General features: G+C 42.3%; 4 protein-coding genes across 12 annotated transcripts in view; 2 read left to right on the top strand and 2 right to left on the bottom strand.

Annotated features, from left to right (window-relative positions):
* atp8a2 (ATPase phospholipid transporting 8A2) overlaps nt 1-4,162 on the top strand; it is a 50,612-nt gene extending 46,450 nt beyond the window's left edge. For all 9 annotated transcript variants that reach the window (XR_010664874.1, XM_065949105.1, XM_065949104.1 and 6 more), the window contains 2 exons: nt 1,732-1,823; nt 3,015-4,162. Coding sequence is in view for 8 of the 9 variants with exons in the window: in XM_065949105.1 (XP_065805177.1) it covers nt 1,732-1,823; nt 3,015-3,109 (187 nt within the window). In the remaining variant the exon portion in view is untranslated. The remainder of the gene's footprint in view (nt 1-1,731; nt 1,824-3,014) is intronic.
* Nucleotides 4,163-5,298: 1,136 nt separating this feature from the next.
* On the bottom strand, nt 5,299-13,269 carry LOC109992439 (protein shisa-2). Its single transcript, XM_020645050.3, has 2 exons — nt 12,339-13,269; nt 5,299-7,359 (listed from the first exon to the last, which is right to left on the bottom strand). Exons 1-2 carry the CDS (start codon nt 12,640-12,642, stop codon nt 6,788-6,790), a joined length of 876 nt encoding a protein of 291 aa, XP_020500706.2. The 5' UTR covers nt 12,643-13,269; the 3' UTR covers nt 5,299-6,787.
* A 1,591-nt stretch (nt 13,270-14,860) lies between these two features.
* spice1 (spindle and centriole associated protein 1) lies at nt 14,861-20,492 on the top strand. The gene is made up of 18 exons (XM_020645063.3): nt 14,861-15,038; nt 15,203-15,298; nt 15,434-15,481; nt 15,721-15,861; nt 15,993-16,095; nt 16,213-16,331; nt 16,486-16,574; nt 16,692-16,828; nt 16,935-17,060; nt 17,182-17,456; nt 17,685-17,816; nt 17,902-18,028; nt 18,111-18,224; nt 18,531-18,910; nt 19,339-19,525; nt 19,603-19,684; nt 19,958-20,021; nt 20,118-20,492. The coding sequence occupies exons 2-18, from the start codon at nt 15,203-15,205 to the stop codon at nt 20,172-20,174; spliced, it is 2,277 nt and encodes a 758-aa protein (XP_020500719.2). The 5' UTR covers nt 14,861-15,038; the 3' UTR covers nt 20,175-20,492.
* Nucleotides 20,493-21,162: 670 nt separating this feature from the next.
* On the bottom strand, nt 21,163-24,713 carry LOC114919287 (golgin subfamily A member 6-like protein 22). Its single transcript, XM_065949157.1, has 2 exons — nt 23,379-24,713; nt 21,163-21,302 (listed from the first exon to the last, which is right to left on the bottom strand). Exons 1-2 carry the CDS (start codon nt 24,634-24,636, stop codon nt 21,163-21,165), a joined length of 1,398 nt encoding a protein of 465 aa, XP_065805229.1. The 5' UTR covers nt 24,637-24,713.
* Between the last annotated feature and the right edge of the window lie 206 nt (nt 24,714-24,919).

The raw sequence follows: 24,919 nt of genomic DNA, 5'->3' as shown, positions 1-24,919 counted from the left end.
GAGGGAAGAGTGGAGAACCACACTGCTGCTCCTATCCCCCATGTAGGGCCCCGTCCTGGACTGACCCCACTTTAAATCCAGGAAAGTAGGACTGAAATGTGGGGCCCTCTCCATTTAGTATAAGACACGTAAAGTATCTGTAGGCAGAGGAGCAGAATGGAAAAAGAGCACATCTGTGTTTGTAGTTCCTGAGGAGGTCCCGGGGTAGGTATGGGAAATAGCTGCAAAGGTAGAGGGCAGGAGCGTCTCCGGGGAAGAGTTCAAACGATGCACATCCTTGGAACTTTTTGAATCAGGGGGAAACCAGAAAGAAACGTTGCAAAAGGAAAAGGACAATTTGATTTGTACTGATGCATGAGTCATCGATCCAACAGACATCTTTTTCTTTGGCAAAGGACTCCTGCAGTCTTTGTTGCAGGTTTCCAACCTTCACACACAGTGTTAAGAATTTCCAAGCTTGCTTATCCAAATTTTAACCTTGGGACTGATGGCTCAGGTCCATAACTGCTCTGTTGATCATCAAAAGGTCCAAGAAGACCACTCCTGAGACGTGCATTCTCCGTTTACTGCTGTCCAAAAGGTGTTTTTTCAGACACAATTGGGAGAAAAGTGACTTTCTGAGGCACTCTGGGTTCTTGAATTTACATCCAAAACATCTGCTAATAACTTAAATAGTCATCATGATGGTATTAGGGTTAAAAAAAAAAGGAGTGCGTGTGTGTTTGTGTGTGCATGCATTTGCGTGCAAAATCTGGAAAGGACTTAGTTATTTTTGGTCATAGGAGGAGAGGAGCCGTGACGGCGTGTGGTCTCCCAACAGAGGATCCAGTCTTCTTCTTGGAAAGGGGGGACGAAGAGGAGAGGAGTAGGGGGAGGTCGGGGGAGGTCGGGGGAAAGTTTTCTGTGGATGTCCTGTTACCCTGAAGCACTTTGTGACTAACTGTTGGCTTAAAATTGGTTGTAAGGGGCAGTCAGTATTGAATCCACCTTCTCCTAGTTCTCTGGTTTTTAAATCCACAGAGTACTTTCACATTTAATCTTTAGCTACACACAATTGAAGGCAAAAGTGGGACAAAGTGCTGAGAAGTGTGTGCTCATATAACAAAAAGTGACCAATAGGTTGTAAAAGGGCTGGGAGAGGGTTAAAGATCTATCGATAGGTTTTCAAACAAGTTATAGCGAGGCTTTGACAATACCGTTTGTATGTGTTAAAATAATGTTGTATATGTTTCTTCAGTGTAGTTGCAGTTTGCCTATTTGTCCTCTCACTGTGTGTCCCTCTTCACCCTGCCACACCTCTCTCCCTCTCTGAGCAACACTCCCTGCATAAGAAAATACGCAACTGTACATCATTTGTTATGCAGGAAAGGAACATGTTTTATTTATTGTATGATATGTTAGGAGCTTTTTTTTTTTTAAATTCTCAAACAGGAAGTTGGAAGTATGTTTAATGTCATTTTTCAAGCAGCAGGCTGTAAATAAAAGTGCCTGTGTGACATTTGGAATGTGGCCCATGTGGATTTGACTTTAACTAGACTCTGTTTTTGTTATTAAAATACAGAAATAAATATCAAGATATATATATGTTGTATCACCACTCAGCGAACCAGCCCCCTCTTTGTAGTGTTGTGTAGAATTGTGAATAGTTGAGATTCCTTCTTAAATGAACACTAATGGTAATGTATCATCCCTCTGTGTGTGGAGTAACTTTATCTTTGTTTTTCTCTGCAGTCTAAACGAACGGGCCCATCTGCTGACAAGAGTCTTTAGGAAAACGCCTTCAAGCGTAGGCCGCTCCAACTCGGTGCAGCAGACTGTGTCACGTGAGTGTGTCCTTTTCTGAACAAATTAACTGGAATGTTATAGCGGTCCTGCTTTAATGAGACTCTGTCAATATTGTGTTAAATGGACATTTGATGTCGTCTCTTTTTCATTTGCGCCTCGCTGAATCTGATCAAATCAAGTCAAAGCGGTTTAAGACAAAGAGAAGGATGTTTCTTCATATGAGGGGAGTCCATTTTTGACCCTGAGCACACAGAAACCACAAAGGACACTGTGTGAAAGATGTTGATGACGGATTCAAGTTGTATTTCGCTGAATTATTTCAAATACATCAGAAAGACTTGGAAGACGTTGAATATTTCCACACGAGGCACAAAAGCATATCCTCGTCAATTATTAAAATCTCCAGACACGCCAGCAGGGTGGGATTGGACAGGATCTATTGTTAACTGATGTTACGTGTGCACAACATCAAATACACACAGGGTGTAAACATGTACTTATTTTCTCTGCTGGAATCCTCTGTTAAGTTCTCAAAAGCATGTGTAATGGACACTGGACAATCCGTATATCTGTATCAGTGGCACTCATAGTATATCAGGAACATGATGCGCCACAGACTTCAGACTCCGGCTCCCGGGTTTTAGGTGGGTCAACGTGAAGTCGTTTTCTCAGCTCTCTGCCTAACCACACCTCATTTTTATATATACACACCCCTTCGGCCCTGACAGGAGTTCAAGTTCATTTACTATTTCAACAGCGTGAGCAGCACTGGGGGTTCAAAAGACAATTGCGTCAAGGAGGAATATAGAAAAAGACACCTGCCAGCGTCTGTTCGTCTTGAATTGTAGTCTTGCTGCAATACTCTGCCATTATGCATCTATGATCAGCATCCCTGTGTGGGCGGTGCCGTCTGTTTTTCCTTATATGGTGGCAGTGCTAGGGGTTGGACGGGGAGGGGCTTTAATTGAGACATACATGTAATAAAACATTTTGAGCCTCTGAGTGACACATAAACAACCTGAAGGGAGCACTGACCCGGAAGTGTGAACACAGAGCGTAAGGAAAAGAACAAACCCAGAGGGAGTTTGACTTTTCACTTTTTTTTTTGCATCATCACTCGACGAAAATCTAAATTTGATGTCCGCTATGTGATTGTTTAAACCTTTGAAGAATCATAACAGTCCTGTCATGAATGACAATTCACCACGTCTTCTTTCCTCTCTCTGCAGATGGTTACGCCTTCTCTCAGGAGGAGCACGGCGTGGTCTCCCAATCGCAGGTTGTGCGCTCCTACGACACCACCCGCCAACGCCCCAGCCTCTAGCCCCGCCCCTGACCAAGGCTTCGGCTCACCAACCAATGGTTGTCAAGGCGACAGCGGAGATAGACTCATGTGAAACTCTCACACCGAGTGACTGACCCCTGCTGTGGCCTTACTTGGAACTATGACCTAACCCCCAAGCCAGGGGAGGTGGGGGGGGGGGGTCACGGTCAGGCGTGGAGGCCGTCACTGGCGCACAGAGGACTGACTTGAGAGTAGGGACCAGGTCGACTTTACGGATTAAACGTTCTTCAAACTCACACAAGTTGCAAAAGCATGAGCAATCATATCCACGCACAGACATGAAAAGTCAAACTCAGAGACTGCTCCTCATATCAGTATACTCCTCAGACTGGGTTTGCTTCATGGCACTGTGTGTTTACGTGTGTGTGTGTGTGTGTGTGTATGAGTGTGTGTATGTGTGCGTGCATTCCAGTGCGTCTGTATCTGCCTGTGCATGTATGTCCGCACGCGTCGGCGCTCCTGTGTTTGTGTGCATGTGTGTGTCTATCCCTGCGTGTTCCACAGCTCCCTCTCATCTCTCTCGTGAGGTGGGTTTAGCTAATCAGTCATCACATGCCGGGCGCGGGAGGGGAGGGGATGTCAAAATAAACACACGCACACATGCACTGATGAATTAAGGCGGGACTTAGAGAGCCAGACACTGAGGACTGCACCTCAGCTTCTACAGCCCCCAACTCTATATCCCATCATAGCACTGAGCCTCACTGCCAAACACTACTGAGATGCCACTGAGGCAATACGCTAACGCCAAACTGGACCACCACCCTGCCCTGCTGCAACCCCTCCAACCTCACTGGGGCATACCAACGCTTTCTTTCCTCTGTCTCTCATCACATCTCCTTGTTCTGGCCAGTTTTTCTAAAACTCCACTTTTTTTCCCCCAGTTGTTTCTCACTGCTCCTGTGAGTCTCATCATGCATCGTCAGCTGACATTGAAGAAGAGAGCCTGGCATTAGAGCTTCCTCCTTCACTTTTGTTGGCTTTCTTTACCGAGATCTTCCTTTTTTTTATTAAAGTGGACATTAACGTGTACTTGTTTATATTGTTTTTTTTCTCTCTTTTTCATTAATGCCTGTTTTTGTACTCATGTGGAGATCTGTCATAGAGGGAATATTTTACTTGAATTAGTGCTAATAGGCATCCAAAACCGAAGGGATCTCGCCTGTATTGTGTGTGTGTGTGTGTCTGTCTGTCTGTCTGTGTCTGTGTGTGTGTGTGTCTGTCTGTCTGTCTGTGTCTGTGTGTGTGTGTGTGTGTGTGTTTTGGCTCTGGGACTTGTCTGAATGTACAGTAGAGTCCATCGTCTGTGTGCTCTTTGTTGAGGACACTCCTGTTAAAGAATGCAAGACTGAAAGGGAAGGAGATGGGGGGATGTCCATCTGAGTCCTAATCATTAAAACTAATCAATCCATGGCCTAACTAAATGTCTCCGTGTCTTGACTTTAAATGTGTGGATGCCAGGTATGAGTTTGGTTTATATTGTCTGCTTAAAATCAATCAAAAGGGCCTAATTTGTACATGACATGGGTATTATTTCATATGTAACCACAATCAAACCTCTCCCAGGCTCCTTTAAACTCAGGGGGGACAAATTGGACGGATCGTTAGCCGATTAATGCACCCCCCCCCCCCCCCCCTGTCTCTGGACATCCAACTGGAGATCCCCTTTCCCACCCACCTTCCTGGATGCGGCCCAGTCCAAACCGACTACAGCTGCTCCAGTATGGAGAATCCATCGGGCCGAGCAGGAGCCAGAGAGCCAGTTATGCTTTTCAACTTCTCCCCAGTGACTCCCCAACAGCCAGCTCCGTTTTCCACATAAGTGATGTTTCTGTAATGGCATGCCAGAACTACACCTCCTGATCTCTGTCATAGTTTTAAACTATCCATTGTTGTTGCTTCCTCTCTCTGGGATAAGGTGACGTGACAGGCACGGTGTGGGTGGTGGAGCTTACTTTGAGTGGGTGTAATTATGTTTCTAAAAGCCTAAATAGAAGAGTTTGCTGTTTCAAAGGGATAAGAATCTCAGATAGTTCTGTGCAAAATCTCTTCATGCAGTTGTTTTTTTGGAAACCAAGTGTGTTCTTAAATATCACTCAAAAAAAAGAAATCTTCTTCAAAAGCACAAAGAACCACTTGTTGTGTTGTAACAAACATCATGAGACGGCTCAAAACATGTTTTTTTTAATGGTGCTTAAAAGCTGTTTATTTGTAGTATTCATATGGCATCAAAATTGGACACATTTTCATTCATCATTCTACAGATCTTATTTCACCACACACAAGCTGCCCACTGTGTCTAACAGACATTGTGCTTGGAGAGCAGATGCAAACATACCAGTTATTCAGTACTTAGGGACATCTCATGCTGCATGCTCAGTGGAGCAGCACATTCCTCAAGTTGCATATTACTGAGTTACCTGTGACCCAGCTGCACCACAGTACAATGAAAGACTTCAAAATGCAACTTCCAATCGTTTTTTTTTTTGGGATTAGCAACTTATAACCACAATTTTTGTGCCTTTTCACAGTGGAAAATAATGACTCAAGCTTCCCCGGAGCTGCGTTTGCCCTCTGCACCGAACTGTAGGAGTGTTAAATACACACTTGTAACAGGAGAGAAACAAAGGGGGTATTTGAAAGAGTTTTTTGCAGTGTTAAAAAAAAAAAAAAAAAAAAACTCAGCTGTGATCTTCATAGAACTGACTCCTCCCTCTCTGTCACACACTCACACTTGTCAGGTACATTAACTGTTTTGCGTCATTGCTTTCTATTCAGTTGGTGTGTTTCCGTTTAGGGCAGTTGAGGATTTTTTTTTGGGGGGGGGTGTTTTTTTTTTTCTTTTTGGGTGGCAAGAGTAGGGGGCTGGAGGTGTAGTGTATGGGTGGAGCGTCACAGTCTATGTCCTGTGTTCACTTCATTAGAGTTTAAATGGTCTGCAGGGAGATTGCAACTGCCTTTCACATCACACCACCTGCATTTCCCATTACACACACACACACTCTCTCTCACTGTTACTCACACAGCCCTGTCCATCCACACTTCACACTAACTCGCATACATACAGTACAAACATCTCTTCACATGCTTTCACTCCTCATACTTTCTACATAAACAAACATGCACTGTATGTAGGTGCAGATGTGCACATAGCAAACACGGCATGTGGCCATCATTTTTTTTTGCTCAAAAATCCACTTTTCATACAGTTTACTGCTAAAAATCAGTCATCACTCAATCCAGCTCGTACAAGCCAACAAATCTTTCCCTCGCTCTCTTTCAACATACACAGAATCCCACATGCACAGTCCTTGTTTGTCATGTGGGCTGCAGTGAGCCATGCATGGCCGTCCATATGGGCTGTTGCACCATCCAATTTGCAGTTTTGCCTTTGAATCAAGACAGAATTTGTTGTTGTATTCCATCATATGCTGAGTTTAGCTCATCCCAACTTGCCAAGAGATCATATTACAGACAATAAACAGACACACAAATCACACAATAGTAAGGCAGACCCTGCTGCCTCATGAGTCCTTCATGTGAGTCTGATTTCCTGCTTTCCTTCCCCACTCCAGCAGCGTCCCTTAAAAAAGGTCTCTGGCACCGCCCTCACAGGTTTAAACTTCACAATAGAGTGGTCTGCACGTCGCTCCCTCGTCATACAGTCACAGGAGGGAATTTATGGTCACTGGTTACACTGCACCCACCAGTGGGAGGAGGGCAGGGGGACTGGAGGGGTCTGTATCCTCCCTGAGTGGGGTCCAAGTAGGCCGTGGTAGTGGCCATAGGGTGGGCATAGCCGATGTACTGTGGGTGCAGAAACTGTCCCTGGTGAGGCATGATTTGTGTTGCCTGCTGACAGTTGAGCACAGAGAAGTTAGTGGGCATGTTCACAAAGACGCTAGCATCCGGGGGCAGGCAGCAGGAGGCCTGAGCCCGCATGAGGGGAGGGGGAGCAGGGCGTGGGGCAGCCGGTGGGGCGGAAGAGCTGGACGAGGTTGCTGTGCTGGACTGGCGGGAGGATGAGCCTCTGGAAGTCCCTGCACTGGCCATCATAGGGATGGTCTCCAAGAGGCGACCACTGCCAGCCCCACTTCCTGTCGCACCTCCTGATGTCAGCTCCTGTTTGGGCCGGAGGCAGCGGCAGCAGCACACAGCGACCACAGAGCCCACCAGGATGAAAGCTACAAACACAGAGCCTACGATCAGGAAGGGCACATAGATGGGCACTAAAGAGAGAGATAAAAAAAAACAAAAAAACACACAGATTAAAAAAACTTTTTGGGTAGCATATCTCCTTTAAAGCACAAACATGTTTGGGTTTTCTGTCTAGTCAGAGCTCCTATGTGAGAAAAGATTGGGTGAGTCAATGAAACAAAAGCTTTGGCAGAGAGGAGAATTTGGAATTGGGTAGAAGAATGAAAGGTACACAGGGATCAGGTCCCCAGGGAGTCCTGGCTCTCATTAGCAGTTATTAACTTTGTTTTGATCTGTTTTAATCCCCAGCCCCCTACTGTGTCCCTAACCTCCTCAACCCTGCAGACCTGTGAGATTGTGTGTGTGTGCGTGTGTGACATTCTTACAACCAGCTGCCAGCAGATATTTGGGAAACCTTCTTTATTTCTTCCTCTATTACCCTTTGAAAATAAGTTACTCAAGCTGAACTACAGTTTTTTGTCTTCAGCTTAAAGAAAGGTATTAAAGTTGACTGATTAAACGTAGCTGAACGGGAGGTTATTCAAGCCCTTTTAAATCAAAGGAGTAAGCCAATTCCTTCTCACTGACCTTTCATTTCTTTGTGTTTAAAACACTAAGTCAGACTCGGTAAGACAGCACTTGTGCAACTCCAACAGTGTCACAGATCAGAGTTTGAGCTGCTGGGTAAAATAGCACTGTATAAAGAAAAATCTAACAACTTCAAAAAAGTAGGTGTCTGGGTGACCTTGGCCTTGTATTCAATCAAAGCAAAACCTTTCATCACTTCCGTCTTACTAACTTGTTTTTATTTCACTTAACTTGTATTTTCAAGTTGATCCATTTTCAAGGCAGGACTTGAACTAGGGACCTTCTGAGTGTGAGGCGACAGCACTGCTCTGTTTAGCCATTTTGTAAAAAAAATGTATTTATTTATATTTGGGTCAACAGTAGGTTTATCCTTTTTTAAATCCTGTTCTTAATTTCCAAAACATTTTGTAAGATGGAAAATTTGACATTACTTGAGATGACATAAACACACAATTATTGAGTTACCAAAATGATGACTGTTTTTGCAGTGCAAAGGCATTATTAACTCGAAACAACAATAACTGTCTTTAAGAACCGAAGCCTCTTTATGAGACGCGGGATATAACTGCCAGGCCATCCCCCGCCCATGCTATAGTTTTTTTTTTTTTTTTAAAGAGGGCGACCTGGGTTCTACTCTGTCCCTTTCCCTTTGGCCCATGTCATTTCCCACTCTCTTATCATCTTCTACAACAAAGGCAGCAGAGTCGTACTGCACCTTTTAGCTTATTAGTAAAAGCACACAACAAAGTTTTGTGCCGAAACGGGGCAACAGATGAGGTAAAACCCACTTCTGAGGTGTTTTCCTCCAATGCGCACTCACAGAAACACCTTAGTAGTGATAAGTTGTGTTTTAATGTTCCCACAGGGTGTGTTTATTTTCCGCTTTGAATGTGCCCATGTGTGTAACTGTATGCCAAAGACAGAGAGGTGGCAACTGGCTCCAGTTTCCTTTTGTCTCTGGGCTCTTTGAAATTCGTCCATACGGCCTTGAGAAATGTTTCCAGAAAGCTCATCAAAAGTAGCGTGGTATTAAAAAGGATTACTGAGGGAAACTTGTTAAGAGCTTGGGGACATGCATCGGCTGTGGGGGTGAGTCCAGGTGACAAAAGACATAAACCAGCCACAGCGGAGGCCGGGACACTGTGGCATGAAACAAACTAGGACCTTGACCCATTTCCCTATGACAAGAAGTGGTGTCAACTTCAGAGGCTCAAGGCTAACACCTTCCAGTAAACAGGTTTTAACAGTAACTCTGCTATGTCAGCACATATATAAGTTACAAGAGCAGAAATGTCCCAGGGACCGTTTGCCTGCTCTCTTTTTCTGCACTTATATGGCCTCCACCTCAACATTTCTTCCTCCATGTCGTTTACAGCATGACCAGTGAGGATTAGTAATAGCAAAAACTTGCGTCTTGTGTTACTTCATCCCTTCTTTGACTGCTGGGCTCCTCTCGAAAACACTCTACTGTAAATCAGTGCTGAGGCCAAATGCAATAAAGTTTCGAGAATACAGTGATGGAAAAAGTCCTCAGACCCTGTACTTCATCAAAAAATGAGGCCTAACAATCCTACTCAGAATATTCCTTTTTGAAGGGTAGGGAAATGGCCAGATATATTGTTTAATGTAACATTAATACAGCATATTGTTGGCCTGTCTATGCCTGTTTGGGTTATTAGCTTTTTGCTAATTGTGGAGCTAGTTGTAGCAACTTCATACTTGAGTGAAAAAGTCCAGTTTAGATATGGATGGGTTTCGCTGCAGTGTATCTAGATAACGCTTTTCAGTTGTTATCAGAGTTAGAGAGAAGAAACAAGACAACGTGTCTCGAGTTGTGACAAGCACACTGCTAGAATTTGCTTTGAGCCAATTGCTAACGCTAACATGTGCTAAAGTTGAGGCTTGTGGATATCTTGAGTTGCTTTAGGAAATATCATTAGGCTACATTATACTAAAAATATTTCTCTAAATGTAAAAATCTGGCAGATGGAGTAATTGTGCTTTACTGAAAGTAAAACTGCCAAACTCTGGTTCGTTATTTAACAACGTATTGCATTCCCTATTGCAACCCTTGTATTCTGGAGGGGTACAAGTTTATTGGGCAACCATTAACTACACTTGTCAAAAAGCTGTTTTTGTTAAGTATTAATACAAAATTTGCATTAAAAACTACACGTAGGGCTACCACAGAATGCGCATTAGTAGACCTTTGCTAAAAACACACATTAACTTCATACCACTGATGTACTATCCTGTTGCATACAGTACATCAAATCAAAAAGAACTGTTCCTGGGACTTAACTGTCTTCTGTATTTTAAAAAGTATTTTAATCTTTACTTCTTGCTCTGTGTGACCTTCTCATCCTGTGCACATAGTGGCTGGACCCTCCTATTGTTCGCTGTCACTCTTCCACACCTGTTGCCTGAGTTGAGTCGCGGCAGCCATACCGCAGTAACTGCAGCCCCCCTCTGTTAAGCCCTTGTTTTGGGCACAGTCTTTTTGTGACCCTCCCTTGTCTCCCCAAGCTGTCCCCTGGGCGTTCTCTTGTTCCTAAATACCATGTGTTCCTTCTTGTTGAGCACATTAATAATTTCCTGCCTGTTATCCATTGACATTACAGTGTGTATCTTTCCTTGATGATTAATAGGCTGCAAGCGAATGGAAAATGAATTCAATGCACAAACTGAACCAGGCCTATAAAAACAAAAAAAACATGCACTTCCTTTCTTCTTTAGGAGGAAAAAAGCTGCTTTTCTGTAAGTTATTTTGGCTTCAAGCCATTGAATGAAATGTATATACCTCTTCCTGGAGTGATAAGGCATGGTAGTCTTAGCAAATGACAGATTATAGCTTGAGGTCCAAAAAGAGGGCAGAATATCCTCCATGAAACATGAAGAAAGGCAGTGTTTCCTTTCTTCCTGATGCCCAATATTTGCCTTTTCTATTTCTATGTTCTGTAATCTACTTGTTGATCTTTTATTTATGATATGATGCAGCTTCAATGGGCTTTACGATGGAATGATATATGGGAATTTAAGGAGTGACACAAGAGACCAGTGTATTGTTGCCTAATCCACTTATTAAAACGTATAACTTGCCTTATATTGTGATATGGATTAACTTTAGTTTCTAAATATGTGTACATGTGACTTGTTTAAATCATTGTGAATCCCTTGAAAGCCCAAAGACACCAGCAGGACTACAGCAGGGAATTTGACGATGGGAAACAGACTCCACAAGTCTGAAACACAATGATAATGTGATTTGTGTTTTTTTTTTTTTTCTTTATGAGCAGAGCTGTCAGCACCCTCAGATGAGCCACTATCCAAGATCCGGTCAAGTCAAAACTTGATCCCCGTGGGGACAGCGTGATCTGAGCTCGGCCTCCACTTTGCACTGTTACAGGCCAGAACAAACATGGCTATTTATAAGTGTAGCACGGCGCAGTTTGCCATTTGTGAACACATTTAAGTGGTATTCTGCTGTCTCCTGCACAGCTGTTGTTGCCAACAGAAGCAGGCAGCAGATGAAGCTCTTAACATGGAGATCCTGTTGGCAGGAGCGTGTCCAGACTTTTCACTAAGGTGGCCAGACTCGTGCATTAACATGAGTGGCATGAAGATTTTGTAACCATGCAAATAAATATAATTTATTACCCTTTCCGTCTATACTGTTTAACATTCAACAGCAACACAACAGAGTGGCAACATAGGCTATACATAAAACCTTCTTAGCTTCATTCTTTAGGGACTAAAAGAGAAGATGTCCAAAGTCAAAATTACAAGTAGCCATACTTCAAAATCCAAGCAAACTCCTGCAATCAGTTTAATTTGCAAAAAAACCCATTTAAAGCTACAGTGAGTATTTAGCCTATTTCATTAACAAAAAGGGGTCATTGCATGTCATTCATATCGAATCGAAATGCTCCTTTGAATAAATGTGTCTGATCTGTGTCTATGCAGGCTTTATATTTAGTTACTTTTTTGTGTGATTAACAGGGCTGAATCACTCAACCAATCAGGGTTAGCTCGTAAACTAGCCACAGTGACTCAGTATGGAGAGTGTTCGGGTTGCAATAACCACAGTTAGGTAGTAGGGGGCAACTAGACAAGAGGGGGGCTCTGCAACGCATGGCCCCTCTCTGTGCCTCACCCTGGTTCTTGACTTTATAAGAAGCCAAACACTGTATGAAATCTTCAATTTAAAACATTGAATAAAAACATGCTGTGCACGACATTATCCCAATTCCACCTGGCCTGTCATTAATACTAATTTAAATGTCCTTTACTGTGAAGATTGTAAAAAGCACAATAGCCTACGCTAGTTAAAGGCCACCTCATTGGAGCAGCAATTCGGCTTGCGTTCCAATAGCCTATTGTATTTGTAGTCTATTCTGAAATCGTGTGATAGGTTTATTTATACCTGCACCAGAGTCCTTGTTCTCCTTGCTCTCTGTGCCGGGCTCCTGAGCCTGCCGGTCGTTGTCGCAGCTCCCCTGGTCCAGTCGTGCGTCTGTGCTGGAGCAGCAGTAGCGCAGCTCGCATTTCCCGCAACAGATGATCGCGTCGTCTCCGTCGATCTTCTCCGGGCACTGGAAACCCTCTTTCCACACGCCCTGAGAGTCGTGCCAGCCATGGCAGTACTCCCCGCTAGCCTTCACGTCGATTATGACCAGGACAAGAGTCACGATCACGGTAACATACGTCGGGAAACCTCCTCCCCACATCCTCGGGGAAGAAACTGGAAAACTTTCACTCCCCGTGGTTACCTCACCTGATAAGGGGAGTGTGATGCCTGGGATTGGTGCGATGCAAGGAGCCGAGAGGGTAAATTAAGGGTGCAAAAAAACCCCTTGGAAGCTTTCATTTGTTAGAGAAATCCCGTGCGTAATTCAGATCCAATGTCTCCAAAAGTTACCAACAAGTTAGTATCCAAGAGTTTTTCCAAAACAAAACGCTCCCACAGATGCCACTGAATTAAAAAGAATCTTCAGAATGATATAGTCAATCCTAATTGATATTCCAGTTGCAGACCCTCAGAGTTCTCGCAAAATCAAGAAAGGAAGACAAAATAATCTCACGGATGATAGTATCTCCCACTGACTGTTTAAAAGGTTGTTTTTTTTCTTCCACAGAGATACCAACACTTTGAGTTTAAACCAAGCTGCAGTCATTCCGGAGACCCCTCGCCTTCTGATCCGTACGCAAAGATAACATTTCAAACTTTTGTGGCTCGGTCTGCATTGTTAGACGCCAGAAGACAGCAAACCAAGTCTGGAGCAAGAACAGCCGGATTGAACTAAAGCGCGCAGGCTGTGTTACTTTGCGTCAGAGTGAGGGGGGCGTGCAACAAGTTACTCGGAAACACACACAGCCCCCTTGAACTGCCAGTTGTGCGTAAAGTAGGCTCTAGTGAAGAACAAATTTCAACTTCCGGTTAAAACCTTTGGAAATAAAACCCTTGTGCAGACTGAAATGTGATAAACTATTATTTTTGATGCAAGACAGATGTAGGCTATTATCCTAGAAATGTAAAATCATGTAAAACTACAATCCTCCATCATAAATATCTCTTTCACAAACTTTTAAGTCAACCATATTACGATTCATTAAGCAGACGCTTTTATCCAAAGCCAAATAGACAAAGGCCTGCATGGTTTTATGTTTTGTTTGTTATCAGAACACACTCCTTTTGTTGCTTCTAAGCATCTTTACGAAACATCTCCCATCGCTGTCCGTTTAGGTTGGAGCCATTTTCATAGTTCTATTGAGTTTTGTGCTGAATGAAACTCAATTGTCTCAGACAGGAAAACCACTGAGTGTTTGGCCATGGCCTGCACGCTTCAATTCTCTGGCCATGACAGGATTTACATGCTGACTGTGCCATCTAGTGGAGTGAGTGTGAGTGTGACTGTGAGTGTGTAACCTATTTTTGCAAACATTTAGTAGGCCAACTCTAATAGGTTTGCCACTGGGTGATTTTAAGTATGGGTAATTCAAATTCTTGGACCCTCTGCAATGGGAGAAAGCCAGAACAATCTACCTCCACACGTGGATAACCTGGCCGTGGGTTGATCCCAGAACCCTCTGGTTGTGAGGCGGCTGTTCTATCCACAACATACGGTGTTGGTTTTAAAGTGCTTGCCTGTTTCAAGGATCCACATGTTGTTTGAAAATCTGTTAGGCAAAAACTCGGGGAAGTAGGATCGATCATGATAACAACAGGTGGAATTGTTATTGAGCGTTTATCTAAGTGTCATAGAGACAGAGCCCTGAAAATGTGTAGGCCTACTTTTGGAGAGGATTATAGTTGATGGCTCCTCCCAATCAGAGGCAAGGAAGAAAGGAGTTTAGTGGCTTGCCTCTTACCGTATAGGCAGAGGCACTTCTGACCATTCAAGGAGCCTGTGATGCATATAGACTAACTTGATTTCAGGAAAGCAAGGGGGAAGAAACCTTATCTGTTTGTTTGTCTTTTGATGAAGAGGAGCCTGAGAGAGTTTTTTTTATTTATTTTTTATTTTTTTAAATGTGTGCTACAGGGTAAGGCCCTATGAGAAAGCTCCTCTCAGGTGCTACAGCTGTCAAGAGTATTTGGCAGTTGTATAGGAGTCAGACGATGTGGGAGATGTGGAGAAAACAAGGACTGCTATGATGAGTGCAAGGAAGATACAGATCAGGCAACAAGGGGTAACCACCACACCGGATCTGCACAATATCCAGGAAGGATTAAGGAACAAATAGGCTCCCACATAAGGGAGGACTATGGGGTGGACTATATAAACATAGGCCTAGTGCGCTATAAGATCATAAGAGCCACCAGATGGCGGTAATATAACGCTTAATGGATGCTTACCGTCATAAAATCCAACAGAAGAAGAAGAAGAGAAAGAGCCTCCTCGCTCGCCCGTAGGCTACTTCATTTCCCATCATGCATCACCGTGAAGCGGTGTCCGTAGCAACAGCACAGGAAGTGGCGCGCAACTGTTTAAAAAAAAACTTTCTCACAACAAACTGGGGGATGTGATTTTGATGTCATTCAACTTCAAGGAAAAGATAAACTGTGGCGACGGAGTCTGAAACAACCTGAAAGACCATTCAAGGGGGATTGTTAGCCCAAAACGTAAGTGCTGTTTTAACATTTAGCTCGCTTGGTAAGAGGTTATGTGTTAGTTTAGGTGAAGCAAGGCTAGCCCATAGCAGACTCCTAACATTTCCACTTTGTAATTAAGTGATGTTAATGGCTTGATATGTGATAACTACATGGTTTGAAACTCCTGTGAACAGATGTCGTTTGTTAGAGTTGGGCGTTCACAACAACAGACCAAAGGAAAACAGTCTGTTCGCCCCAAGAAGGCAGCAGCTACCAAAAAAGAGTGGGTGGTGAGTACTTTAACCTTTTCACTTGTCCAATTTAACTATTTAATGTTATTATACTTGTACACTCCTTAAAAAAAAAAAAAAAAAAGAGGCAACTGTGATAATGAGTGATTTCAGCTCTCTCTCTGACGGTTTCAGAGCACCGTAAGTGACCTCTCTGTGCACAAGCTGACCCCTGCAGAGCTGGTAAGATGTTTGACTTGTGCTTATTTATTTGTGCTACTTTAGTTTTATAGACATGAGAGTACATCTGAAAAGCAATATACTGTTTCATCTGAACTGCAATAGTGTCAGGAGTTGGCAAAAGTTGCATCAGGGTGTCACCTGAACACAATTTAGTAGTGAGCTCAGCTGATAGTCCTGGGACATTTGAAATGATAACATCAGCCCATATCTGCTTGTCTGATTGCTCGCTTCTGCTTCAGAGCCATCGGCATGAGATTCACAAGTCCCACAACAAGGCTGCGGCTCAGTGGGAGCTGAGAGAGCAAGCCCTAAAGCGCCGTCTCAGACACCCTGGCAGCCCTGCACCTCTGGACCAAGCCAGCCTCAGCATCATGAGGGAGGTTTGTATGATCATTTTTCGAATTATACAACTGACAGCTTTTCATACTTAATAATTTAGGAAAGCCTGTTAAATAAAAAAATTAAAAAAGCACTCACAAACTCCTGGCGGCGGCTTGTCTTGCTGCTGCAGGTGTTTTCAGACCAGCTTCTGCTGCAGGATGTGCTATCTCGCTCTGACAGAGCCATGGCTGTTGTCAAAGATTTATTTGGAGATGCTCCTCGTAGGCAAACAGGTAGGTAGCTTCTCGTTGACTCCGTCACCGCTACACGTTCATGTATTCATGCTCCCTGCCAGTATTGTTTCTTCAGGACACTTCAAAGCATACCTGTGTGTTGATATATTTCTGCAGGGCACCCCAGTGTGACGATGGCTCCAAACTGTGACATTGACTCAGCGCTGCCTGTGCTCCAGAGACCAGATCCTCCAACTCAGCTGTCACTATTGAGCCAGTCTATGATGGATCAACAGGTGTGTGTATGTGTGTGATTTTCAAGTTTTCATCTTTCTATTTTTTTTAACTCCAAGTTACTGTACTGTAAGTGTACTCCAACCTAGTTTTGCTTTTTTTTTTTTTGAATTATGCTTTATTAAGATATTGACATTTGTACATTTTTTCTCTCAGGCTCTTAATGAAGTAGAATCTCCAGAGCAAGACAACAGTGATGAAGATGTCTGTCCTGCTGGCAGTTCAAACTATAATGTAATCAGAAGGTAATAATGCCCACAAACAAGCACTCATCAAAAAAATCAAAGAGAAAAAAAATACTTTTGCCCCTTCTGACGGGTACATTTAAGTTTTAGTTACACAACATTTACGGTGCTTTGCAGGGCAAATGTACGAAAAATGAAGGTACAGTCTCATGGTAGAGCGATACAAAAAGTCCATCATCCTAAGTCTGACCATGCAGACAGAGATAATGTTCCTGTGACCCCCTGTACATCAGGCAGAGCACCCGATGAAAGAGGTAGGATGAAAAGTGGAGCTCAATTACGCAAATTATGCATTTATCATGCAGTCATCACAGTTTAAAAATATTTGGGTTTTGATGAAATAATCCCATCATTTTCTAGCTCTTAATGCCACAGTGGCTGTTAAGCGTGTCAGGTCCAGACAAAGTGAGACGGAGGAAGGAAAGGAGGAGCCGTCAGCTCTGGTTTCTCAGGTGCTTAACCCTGAGCTGCCTCTCAACCAGTCAGGTAATATCAAGAATCTCCAAAATAAGTGCCAGGACAAGAGAACATTTTATATAGACTGCCTAACACTGCAGTATACAAGAGTAAATAAAAATTGTGTTATTGTCTGTTTTTTTACTTTTAGGCAAGAACAGTAGTCGTTGCGGCAGGACCAGGAAGTGTTTATCTCAGAGTTTGGAGCTGGATGGCTCCTCTGTTGCCTCTCTCAGTGCTGATCAGTCCGGTCTGGGTCTGCTGCAGGCTATGTTGGGTCAGGTGGAGGCAGACTTGGATACTCTGAGTCCCAGCTTTGAAGCAGCTTCAGCACAGAGTCAAAAACAGAGCAGAACACAGGGGCTCACAGGATTCTCTGTGTTGTTGGTCTCCACTCTGGGACGTTTAGTGCACCTCTTCAAACAGGTAATTTAAATGAGTACATGTTGGTGGCAGTGTAATATACAGTTCAATTCAATTCAAGCAATTCAATTGTTTTTGCATGTGTAACCCCTTTAATATAGATCACATGCACTGTGATGTGGAACCTGTGTCCCTATTCATGTACTATTTCAGCTAAGTATTGCATTGATCTTTGAAACTGCTGGATGATCATTCATTTGAATGACTACTGTTGATCCAAACTGTCCTCAGAGGGAAGAGAAGGCTCAGGAAGAAGCTCAAGAGAGAAGAGGACTAGAGGAGGCGTTAAGAGAGCAGCGTGGGCTGATTGATGCTCTCACTGCTGAGACGATGACTCTGAGAGAAGAGGCAGCAACCCTGCAGGTGAAACACAGTACACCAGATGACTCTACTTTCTTGTCCAAATTCAAACTGGGCTAATAATCAGTTTGTGTTTGGTTCCTCTCAGGCAGGGTTGCTGCAACGGACATCAGAGCTGGAGCAGAAGTTGGACACAGTGTTGTTGGTGATTGGTGGACTAGGCCTACTGGAGGCTCACATGGACCCGCCCCAAGACTCCAGGGTCAAAGCTTCAGGTTCACACTGTTTCTTTGTGTGATTGTTTGTGTATAAACATTTTCGAGTAAATAGCCAATAACTTGTTTTTGCCCTCAACAGCTCTCCAGTCTGCACCAGTTGCTGAGCAGCATCGTGAACGATTACAGTCGCCTGTTTCTCCTGCTGTGTTGCTCTCCCCCCCTCAACAGATAGACAACTGGCAACAATTTCCTGGTAACTGCCTTTGACATGTTGCACCAGCTATGTATAAGTTCTGTCTTAAGTTAGGGTGAAAAGTCCTAGGATTCATAAAGTTGTTTGAATTGAATTGATTACATCCTTAATCTACAACCATTTAAAAAAAAAAAAATAAAAAATAAAAAATAAAAAAAAAAATTCTGTCCTGAATCAGAAATTATGTTCAAACTAGGCTACATTTGCACTTGCGCATAGCTAGTGCAACACAATGCTTGTCCTTTTATAGATACTAGCGGATTTAGGTCTTGTGCCTTATACCCTTTTTTTCATTGACTCATTCAGTACGGCTGCACCAGAAGATTCCTCCTTTAGACACCCTGCGTTCCTGTGAGGACCTCCAGGTCCACAGCTCATCCTCCAGTCTCGCAAGCCTTCCTCTCCCCAGCCTTCCCTCTACTACTTCATTAACAACCACTGATGCTCTCAACTCACGCCTCTCTCCAGAGGCAATTCTCGCAGAGATCACTCTGCTTAGTGAACAGAACAACTTGATCAAGGCCCAGCTTAGCCAGGCTAAGAGCCTCGGTTCAGGGGTCGGAAGATCCCCTGAGAGCAGCAGTGACACTGGAAGTGTTAGGGAGAGGAGGATCTCAGTTTCCAGCAGCACAGGAAGAGGGAGTCGGCATGTCCAGGCTGCTGATGTGGAGCAGCTAATTACTCAGGTAACCTCCCCACGTGAGCTCTGATGGTAGCTTCCCATTTTATCAAGAATTTTTCTGTCATAATTAGAATTGTTGTGAGGAACTTCCGCTTTGTGTCTGATATTGGTGCCCCCGTGGAAATAGGTGACTAAGAGGCATCAGTATGAGTTTAAGTCTGTTTAATAAGCAGTTAGAAACTCCTCACAGGAGCTTTACATTTTCCTCATGCACTTGAAACATAAAACTTCCTTTTATCTTTGAAATGTGTCAAAAATATTTTCTAGACAAAAAGTCAATGTGAGTTCAGACAGCAGTGACCAATTTGGCCTTTGGTCTTTCTAGTATAGATAATTAAATGCAGTTAAAATGTGAGATTTGGAGAGAGTGGTGAATAAAATAACTTCTGCCCGAGTAAATTTTAAAACATGTTTTTCTCTTTCTTTTTTTAGACAACATCACCAAGTTCCCCTTCTGCAAGCAGTGTGGAACAGCGCCTCCTGGAGCTGAACAGACAAAGTGCAGCAGCGAGGGGTCGCCTGCTAGAGCTCATCGATCAACAGAAACAAAGTGTTTCATCTAAAGTTTCATCCTCTGGTTCCCCCATTCCCCGTTCTGCCATCAGTCCACATTCAGCAGGTATGTTCAGTCTGTCTGATTAATTTATTTCCTTTCACTGTAAAATAAACAACAACATTGTATCACATTGTTCTCAGCTGAACGAGTGGGAAGTCCAGAGGAATCCATGCTGTTGACTGCACAGGAGCTCCTGTCCCAGACTAGTGGTGTGGGTAGACGGTAAGTTGCTCTCTCAGATGAGAGTGGCGTTCCTTGACATGACACTTATTTCCCATAATGCATTGTGGATTTTGATCATAAGCAGCCCAATATTTAACAACCTTGGTTTCTTATAAAACAATTCACAATTAACAATTAATCAGATTTCACCTTTTTTAGATAAAGAATGTATTGACATAATTATTTCAGATCCAGTCAGGACAATACTGACTGTTACACTAACATAAAAACATGCCATAATAATTGTATTATGTTATCATTTATGTAATTCAGATCTGCTGGCTCTGAAGGGTTATCTTACAGTCCTGGAGGAGATACAAGAGACGACAAAGCAGAAGTAAGCAAACGCATAAAGAAATGATTTAATGGAAGTTTAAAGGTTTCAGCAAACTTTTACCACCTTTCTTACATCTAAATACATCTTGATTTTCAGATGGAGAAACGGAGAGAGCGAGAGGGCTGGTTTGCCTTGTCTGCTCATGTTAGATGATAAGGACTCATTATTTATGTATCACAATAAAAAATAAATCGTCCATTTGCGTTCACACATGTTGCTCACCTGAAAAATGTCCTAAATTTCAGGAGTTTTCTGCATGTGTGAAGCATGAAGTCATTTGTTCATACATAATTAAATACAATCTGGATTTATTATAGAAGTTTTTTATTATATTATGTTACAAATGTGATAACCTAGATTGATTTGAATGTCTGAACATCCTGTCAGCACATGCAGTGTACACCATTTTAATGCATAAACATTTGTTTTAGATCAAAGTTTTTAGCTTGTTATTAAACAGATATGAGTTAATATTGATGCCTATTCATGAGATACAAAAGCAAAAAAGACTATCAGGTTAAAAAATGATCATTTATATATAGTTATTCTTAATGTCTGAATCCACTGCCTTGAACTAGGTTTTCTAAAATAATTAGCAGCACACTTAAAGTTTGATACTGAAGTTCTGTTTGATGGGGACTTTAGAAAACAGCCTTTTGTTAACGTTCTATGTTAAATACCAAGTAGCCTCTGATTTTAATCATCCAATTTTGACACTCATTTAAATGCATTTGTTTAAAGATTTTTATTTTTTGGGCTTTTTGTGCCTTTAATGCAGAGATAGGACAGTGGATTGAGTCGGAAACCAGGGAGAGAGAGTGGGGAATGACATGCGGAAAGAGGCCACGGGTGGAAGCGAACCTGGGCCTACCGCTCGAGACGAGAGCCTCAACACATGGGATGCGCGCCCTAACCACTGCGCCCCTTAAATGCATTTGTACATCTATTATCTATACTTTTTAACCAACACAAGCTGATCTCGTCTTCAACAACATTCACATTCATACATATTGACCTAATGTGCGTGGTTCTGTGAAAAGATAAATCACAAGCTGCTTCCTGTGACGTGGCGGTGCTTCTGCTCCACCATTCTGCCCTCACATTAACAGATACAAATAAGGACTATGTTCAATGCCCTATTTTAGAATGGTCGCCCTATGTTGTTTACGTTGAGGAAGGGCTCCATCAGGGTGGAGGTAAAGTCAGACGTTTCGGAGTGAGGGTTTGAATTACAGTTAGCTTCTATTCCCCTGGACAGGAAACCCATTGCAATAAGCACACCTGCAGAGGCAGTACCAACGTACATACCTGCTTTCAGTACACCTTTACTACAGCGACTCAACAAACTTGTAGTATGATTCTCATCAGCAGGAGTCTCCTGAGGTAAACCAAGTCTACCCTCTTCAGCTTTCCTCCATAACTCTGCTAAATTCTCCTCCTCCTGTCTCGTTTCAGATTGTTGTTTAAGGTTGTGGAAACGTTTTTTTAAATCTGAGTGGTAACACTCTGTCGTTTGCTGCTTAAAATTAATTGCCCTTTGTTGATGTTCAACTAGTCTTTTTGACTCCCTGATTGACTTCTCAGCATCCTTCAGTTGGGACTGATGTTCCTGTAAAGCCGACTTCAAATGTTCAATTTCATCTTTCTGTCCATTGGCCAGTGACTCAAGTTGTTCCCGGTCATTTTCAAGGATATCATTGTTGTCATTAAGAAGCTCTATTTCTTTCCGGAGATCAGACAATGCCTCCTTCAGATTTTGTATCTTTGTCTGATTTTTTTCATTCAAAGATTCTGCACAGTCCAGATTTTGAATCATCTCGTCATAATCCCTGTGAACTGCCTGCGCGACTTTTAGTTGACCCTCAAGAGAATTAACCTGTTCATTAAGAAGTTCAAGCTCTTCCTTCATACTTTGATTCTCCTCACTTAAAAATAACTTTGCCTCTTCTAGAGTTTTTATAGAAGTGTCTCTTTTCTCCAAGGTCATCTCAGTATTTTTCCTGTTGACTTCCTGTGCTTCTCTTAGTTGACACTGGAGTTCTTGCACTTCTATCCTAAGATTTTCATGAATAGAGTCACAGTGTTTAAGCTCATCAATCACACGATAATTCTCCTCAATTAAAGCAATCTTCTCCTGTTCCTGATTTTTTATGAAGGTGTCTCTTACCTCCAAAGTCATCAGGTCATTATTCCTGTTGACTTCCTGTGCTTCTCGCAGTTGATCCTCAAGTGAATGAACCTGTTCATTGAGTCCTTCAAGCTCTTCCTTCATACATTTACCCTCCTCACTTAAAAGTAACTTCTCCTCTTCTAGAGTTTTTATGGAAGTTTCTCTTTCCTCCAAGGTCATTTCATTTTTTCTATAGACTTCCTGAGCATCTTCTAGTATACACTTGAAGTCCTGCATCTGTTTTCTAATATTATCATGAATAGATTCATGGTGTTTTAGCTCATCGTTCATACATTTTTTCTCCTCAATGAAAGCTAACTTTTCCTGTTCCTGATTTCTTATAAAGGTGTCTCTTACCTTCAAACTCATCAGGTCATTATTCCTGTTGACTTCCTGTGCTTCTCGCAGTTGATCCTCAAGTGAATGAACCTGTTCATTGAGTCCTTCAAGCTCTTCCTTCATACATTTACCCTCCTCACTTAAAAATAACTTCTCTTCTAGAGTTTTTATGGAAGTTTCTCTTTCCTCCAAGGTCATTTCATTTTTTCTATAGACTTCCTGAGCTTCTCCTAGCATACACTTGAGTTCCTGCACTTCTTTAGTAAGACTTTCATTAATAGATTCATGGTGTTTAAGCTCATCGTTCATACATTTTTTCTCCTCAATGAAAGCTAACTTTTCCTGTTCCTGATTTCTTATAAAGGTGTCTCTTACCTTCAAACTCATCAGGTCATTATTCCTGTTGACTTCCTGTGCTTCTCGCAGTTGATCCTCAAGTGAATGAACCTGTTCATTGAGTCCTTCACGCTCTTCCTTCATACATTTACCCTCCTCACTTAAAAATAACTTCTCCTCTTCTAGAGTTTTTATGGAAGTTTCTCTTTCCTCCAAGGTCATTTCATTTTTTCTATAGACTTCCTGAGCTTCTCCTAGCATACACTTGAGTTCCTGCACTTCTTTACTAAGACTTTCATTAATAGATTCATGGTGTTTTAGCTCATCGCTCATACATTTTTTCTCCTCAATGAAAGCTAACTTTTCCTGTTCCTGATTTCTTATAAAGGTGTCTTTTTCCTCCAAACTCATCAGGTCATTATTCCTGTTGACTTCCTGTGCTTCTCGCAGTTGATCCTCAAGTGAATGAACCTGTTCATTGAGTCCTTCACGCTCTTCCTTCATACATTTACCCTCCTCACTTAAAAGTAACTTCTCCTCTTCTAGAGTTTTTATGGAAGTTTCTCTTTCCTCCAAGGTCATTTCATTTTTTCTATAGACTTCCTGAGCTTCTCCTAGCATACACTTGAGTTCCTGCACTTCTTTAGTAAGACTTTCATTAATAGATTCATGGTGTTTAAGCTCATCGTTCATACATTTTTTCTCCTCAATGAAAGCTAACCTTTCCTGTTCCTGATTTCTTATAAAGGTGTCTTTTTCCTCCAGAGTCAGCTCATTAGTCCTATAGACTTCTTGCACTTTTTGTAGATGACGCTTGAGACTTTGAATGATAGATACATGATTTGAAATCTCATCAGTCATATCTTCATTCTCCTCAGTTAAAGCAAACTTCTCCTCTTCCAGACTTCTTATGTAAGTGTCTCTTTCCTCCAAGGTCATTTCATTTTTTCTATAGACTTCCTGAGCTTCTCCTAGCATACACTTGAGTTCCTGCACTTCTTTACTAAGACTTTCATTAATAGATTCATGGTGTTTTAGCTCATCGCTCATACATTTTTTCTCCTCAATGAAAGCTAACTTTTCCTGTTCCTGATTTCTTATAAAGGTGTCTTTTTCCTCCAAACTCATCAGGTCATTATTCCTGTTGACTTCCTGTGCTTCTCGCAGTTGATCCTCAAGTGAATGAACCTGTTCATTGAGTCCTTCACGCTCTTCCTTCATACATTTACCCTCCTCACTTAAAAGTAACTTCTCCTCTTCTAGAGTTTTTATGGAAGTTTCTCTTTCCTCCAAGGTCATTTCATTTTTTCTATAGACTTCCTGAGCATCTTCTAGTATACACTTGAGTTCCTGCACTTCTTTAGTAAGACTTTCATTAATAGATTCATGGTGTTTTAGCTCATCAATCATACATTTTTTCTCCTCAATAAAAGCTAACTTTTCCTGTTCCTGATTGCTTATAAAGGTGTCTCTTACCTCCAAACTCATCAGGTCATTATTCCTGTTGACTTCCTGTGCTTCTCGCAGTTGATCCTCAAGTGAATGAACCTGTTCATTGAGTCCTTCAAGCTCTTCCTTCATACATTTACCCTCCTCACTTAAAAATAACTTATCCTCTTCTAGAGTTTTTATGGAAGTTTCTCTTTCCTCCAAGGTCATTTCATTTTTTCTATAGACTTCCTTAGCTTCTCCTAGCATACACTTGAGTTCCTGCACTTCTTTAGTAAGACTTTCATTAATAGATTCATGGTGTTTAAGCTCATCGTTCATACATTTTTTCTCCTCAATGAAAGCTAACTTTTCCTGTTCCTGATTTCTTATAAAGGTGTCTTTTTCCTCCAAACTCATCAGGTCATTATTCCTGTTGACTTCCTGTGCTTCTCGCAGTTGATCCTCAAGTGAATGAACCTGTTCATTGAGTCCTTCAAGCTCTTCCTTCATACAATTACCCTCCTCACTTAAAAATAACTTCTCCTCTTCTAGAGTTTTTATGGAAGTTTCTCTTTCCTCCAAGGTCATTTCATTTTTTCTATAGACTTCCTGAGCTTCTCCT

This window comes from Labrus bergylta, chromosome 20 (assembly GCF_963930695.1).
Source record: "Labrus bergylta chromosome 20, fLabBer1.1, whole genome shotgun sequence".
NCBI lineage: Eukaryota > Metazoa > Chordata > Actinopteri > Labriformes > Labridae > Labrus > Labrus bergylta.
This window is presented reverse-complemented; position numbering and strand designations above follow the sequence as displayed.